Consider the following 5,271-nt stretch of genomic DNA (forward strand, 5'->3'; position numbering starts at 1 on the left):
CAAAAAACGCAGAGAAACAGAGAAGTTAAGGGAATACTTGGATTATCTCCGGGAAGCAGTATCAGCGCAAAATGACTAGCCATAACGAAGGGGAGAAACATAGATGTGAAATATGCTATAAAGTATTTTCTTTCTTATGTCAACTTACATCACACATGATAATTCACACTGGTGAGAAAAACTATAGATGTGATGTGTGTGATAAATCCTTCTCTAGTTATTGTAATCTGAAAGCTCATACTCGAATTCATACTGGTGAGAAAAATTATAAATGTGAAAATTGTGAAAAGTCATTTTATTTTAAATATGCACTTAATAATCATTTTAGAATACATACAGGAGAGAGGAATTTCACATGTAAAATTTGTGATGTCTCATTCACGTGTAGCAGTACTCTTAAAGAACATTTGCGAATTCATACTGGTGAAAAGAACTATGTGTGTGAAATATGTGACAAAGCATTTGCCCGTGGAAGTGGTCTCAAATTACATATGGTCGTTCACACTGGTACAAAAAGCTATAAGTGTGACGTATGCAGTAAATCATTCACTAAAAAAGTTAATCTTCAAAGGCATATGAACATTCACACAGGAATAAAAAAGTATAAGTGTGAAATATGTGAGAAAACATTCGCTCGAAAGTGTGGACTTAAAATGCATTTGACAATTCACACTGGCCAAAAAGACTTCAAATGTACAATATGTAATAACACATTTGCTCGGAAAAAATCACTTAAAATGCATATGTTAATTCACACCGGTGAGAAAAATTATCCATGTGAAAAGTGTGAAAAAACATTCCTACAAAAAGGTCATTTGAATTCACATATGATTATCCACACTGGCTTGAAAGATTTTAAATGTGATCTATGTGATAAGTCCTTTACTTGTTATAGTCAACTGAAAGATCATACTTTAATTCACACTGGTGAGAAAAATAATAAATGTGAAAATTGTGAAAAATCATTTTATGTTAAACGTGACCTTAAAAATCATTTTAGAATTCATACAGGAGAAAAGAATTTTACATGTGAAATTTGTTATGTCTCATTCGCGTATAGCAGTAATCTTAAAAGACATTTGCGAATTCATACTGGTGAAAAGAACTATGTGTGTGAAATATGTGACAAAGCATTTGCCCGTGGTTGTACTCTCAAAGTACATATGGCCATTCACACTGGTACAAAAAAAGCGTAAATGTGACATGTGCACTCAAATAGTTCATCTTCAAAGGCATATGAACATTCACTCAGGAATCATAAAATAATAAGTGTGAAATATGCGAAAAAAATTCGCGCAAAAGTGTGGTCTTAAAAGGCATTGACAATTCATACTGCCCAAAAAGACTTTCAATGTACAATATGTGATAAAACATTTACTCGAAAAGAATCACTTAAAACGCATTTGTTAATTCACACCGGTGAGAAAAATTATACATGTGAAAAGTGAGATAACACATTCTTACAAAAAGTAATTTGAATTCACATATGATTATCCACAATGGCTTGAAATTTTTTAAATGTGATCTATGTGATAAACATTTTCACTATAAATCTAATCTTACTTCACATATGAAAATTCACACTGGTTAATCGAACTTTAGATGTCAAATTTGCAATGCGGCCTTCAGGCACTCAGGTAATTTTACAAAAAATACAAATTTTACATGCAAAAAAACCATGTTGGACCCAGTTGTGAAATTAGTAATTATAAATAACTGAAAGAAAAGGGCAAAAATGCAAATGACCATTCACAAGGGAGCAATGAATCAATTACAAAAAAGTTTAATATGTATATACTTCATGTAGTAAAAAATGTTGCATGTAATATTCAGAGGATATTGTATGAGTGTAGGTTTAATACTAATTTATTGAACGAGTTGAATAAAATGATATGCATGGTATTGTTTTATTCATGAGTTTAATATATTAAGTATTGAATCAAAATGAATATAATATTATCTTTATCACATATACAAAATAAGAAAAACTGTTAAATAGAGTCATTATTCATTGTCACGCCTTTAGTGTAACGCTTAATACATTATAGCTCTTGAACGCTATGATTATATATAGCGCAAAATTATTGACGTAACGTCAAAGCGTTATTACACCAGTGTGACAGCGTATTTATTAAATGGCTTTATTACACACCTGTGCCGCGGTTTATGTGATCAGTGTCAGTCATCACGGCGTAACTCCAAGGCAGCATGGCAACGCAGGTAAAAAACCAAAGCATTCTATTACGTATGATGATGTCATACGCGTTGTTTATTTCATCCGAAATTATGCAGAAGAAAGAGGTCTCCCTCAACCTGCAGCCCCTCGTTGCCTAGACAACATCCCACCAGTGTATCTGACGTCTGACACAACCAAAAAAGACATGCATCAGCTGTACAAACAGTCTTGTTCAGATCCCTGCCTTGTCGATACACTCGGATAATTGCCCAGGTAATTATTTTTATTTTCAACATAATATTTACAATGCGGTTAATTATATCACCTTAACTACCATCTTAACGATCAGATATAAAATTATATTAATACTTGCGATATATATACTTTTTAAAATTAATACCAGAACCAGTTTCAACTTATGTAATATCAGGAGAAATACCAGTACTTAGTTTGCATACAGACTGTCACAACAAAATGTCCGTAATGTAAAAGTATAAACTTTCCATTAAATAGAACAATATATGTTATAAAAATGTTCTTTTCCAATTTATAATGAAATCCAAAGTAGTGCCAAATGCAGTACCAGTACCAAATTTTGAGCAGTTATTCAGTACCAGTACAAGTGGCAGCATATCTTGTGTGTGACAGTACTTATGCAGTATTTGCAAAATAAATATGCACTAGGTACTGCAGTATCAATACAAGTAATGCAATTAAATGCATGTCTGTACATAGTTAAAAATATCAGTCTTACTATTTTTTCCACAATTAAAATACTTATTGTGTATAACTCAATTGCTATTGCTCCATACAAATTAATTGAACTATATTTTAACTAGCATGCCTTATTTTTCAGGGCAAAAATAAAACCGTTACACTATTGGATATTTTATGTGGCGCGTTATGACAGGACAGAATGAAAAGATCGAGTATGCATATGCAAGTACCAGGTACTGATTCAAGAAAATCTTAATTACTTAGATTCTTTTTTAACTTCTAGTAACTGGGGCAATCTAAACAAATTTTGACAATCTTATCTGTTTTTTCCCCCAAGGACAAAATATATATGTAACATGAACACCGTAGTTTTGTTCAAAAGCATAATTATTTATGTTTTTCCTTTTAAATCGCCAATAGGTAAGGCTTTTCCATATTAAAAATGATTTAAATTTTCTTTTAAGGACATGCGAGGTGTTTAGTTGATGCGGGATTTGCACATCTAAAAATTAAATTTCCGGAGGCATGATGTAGAAACTCTTCAACAGCTGGCCGATGTAACAGAGAAATCATCTACAACCAACAGTGCTGTATGTTACCTCAGTGGTCATGGCGGCAATGGAAAAACCCTTTCTAGAGAGATTTTTCAAACCAATTATTGGTATAAGGTAAACTAGGTTTAATCTCATTCAAATAAAAATGTTGTTAACTCACAATTCCAGACTCTACGTTCCTGAACCATAGAAAGAGAAAATATCTTATACATGAAAATTTAAGAGTGTGTTGTTTCTATTAATCGTTTACTAGTATTTTTTTCTCTTTGATTTTACTCAATGGTTTCTTAAAAAGTTATAAGCAATATCTAATAAAATACTTTACACAATGAAAATTGAAAAGAAAGAGTTGTCACATAGAATGTCCTCCACATTTATAGTATTATGAAACAGGATACATGTAAAATGTTCGGAACAAAATATTATGCAGACGAATTCGTCGCATATATCCTCCATCTTAATACACTTTAACGTAAATAAAATTCTTTAAACAATTTTTTTCTGCCGCGTGACCAAGTTAACGGTCATGCTATGTAAGAGCTTTCCAAGCTCTACCGTTCTTTTAACTTAAATAATTCTAAATAAGCTCTGAAAAATCTTTATTTTTTTATTTATAGATGCATATTAGGAAATAAGTTTGTTGCATTTGTCGTAACGGATATTTATCATTTTTCTATTGATAGAAAATTTCAGCATTTCCGGTTCCAGTCGGACACACCGGGAGTGGTAATGGCGAGAAAAACACCTGAAGGCGAGGAACATTTGATCCAAGTCTTGAAAGAACCCGGATTCCGGTTCAGTTCATGTGCCCGTCCAAGGGTTATTACGCCCGTGGGAATGACATCAGAGCGTAAGAGATATTTGTCGCAAAGTGTGCGCGCGTTTGTCAGTCGAAAGACAGTCAGCTATGTAGACATAAGGAAAAAATATGTGAAACAATATTATTACAAAAGACCATCAATGTGTAACTTTTATTGAGCTGATTTCTTCTAATAATAAAATTATACTAATGAATCTAGCTAAATATCTGAGAGAATCGATTAAAATCAGGAACACTTTTGTTAGTACTAACACTTAAATTCTATATTTGTTACAAATTTATACTCTAATTTCAATTGATTTGTTGTATCAAATATGTTTATACTCTGCTTAGGAAATCATATTACAAGTGATGATAATAACCTCTTAATTTTTAATCCAGAATTGTTCATTCTCCAACTTTACATGGAATTCAATATTATATATTAAATCCTTTATTGTTTGTTAAATAGAAACGTGACATATTTACAATGTGTGTATTTATATTGCAGTGATGATGTACTATGTACAAATCCTAAATAAAATTATGTTCTGTTCTGTTCTATTAAATGGCTTTATTACACACCTGTGCCGCGGTTTATGTGATCAGTGACTTTATCACGAACCCATGCCGATTTTGCAACTCCGTAAAAATGGTATTGCACAACCGTGCATATGTTTTTACGTGACGCCATTTACGTTAAGTAAACACAGTGTAAAGACGCGCTAAATTCTAGTATTACACTATAGGCGCGTCAATTAAAAATGATTCTTTTTTTCACTTTACACAGTCTTTATTTTAGTTATGTGATAGATTAATTATCATATTCGTGTAGATTCATTACTGAATTTATTGAACACGTTGAATGAAAAAATATTTTGCTCACCAAAGACTCGCATAATATGATTTTAGTCGATTCGTTAAGTAAATTCAGTATTGAACCTACACTCATTCAATATCCTCTATACATGTATATTGTTATTACTAATGTATAGATTTGAAAACGCGATGACATATGGGTTATT

The 5,271-nt window shown here is 31.8% G+C and overlaps 1 protein-coding gene across 1 annotated transcript; it reads left to right on the forward strand.

Moving 5' to 3' along the window:
- Nucleotides 1-1,196, forward strand: LOC132714228 (zinc finger protein 429-like). The gene is made up of 2 exons (XM_060697033.1): nucleotides 1-927; nucleotides 1,132-1,196. Exons 1-2 carry the CDS (start codon nucleotides 72-74, stop codon nucleotides 1,194-1,196), a joined length of 921 nt encoding a protein of 306 aa, XP_060553016.1. The 5' UTR covers nucleotides 1-71.
- Nucleotides 1,197-5,271: the final 4,075 nt, after the last annotated feature.

This window comes from Ruditapes philippinarum, unplaced genomic scaffold (genome assembly GCF_026571515.1).
Source record: "Ruditapes philippinarum isolate M1 unplaced genomic scaffold, ASM2657151v2 ctg2839_1_1_1_1, whole genome shotgun sequence".
Taxonomy (NCBI): Eukaryota; Metazoa; Mollusca; class Bivalvia; order Venerida; family Veneridae; genus Ruditapes; species Ruditapes philippinarum.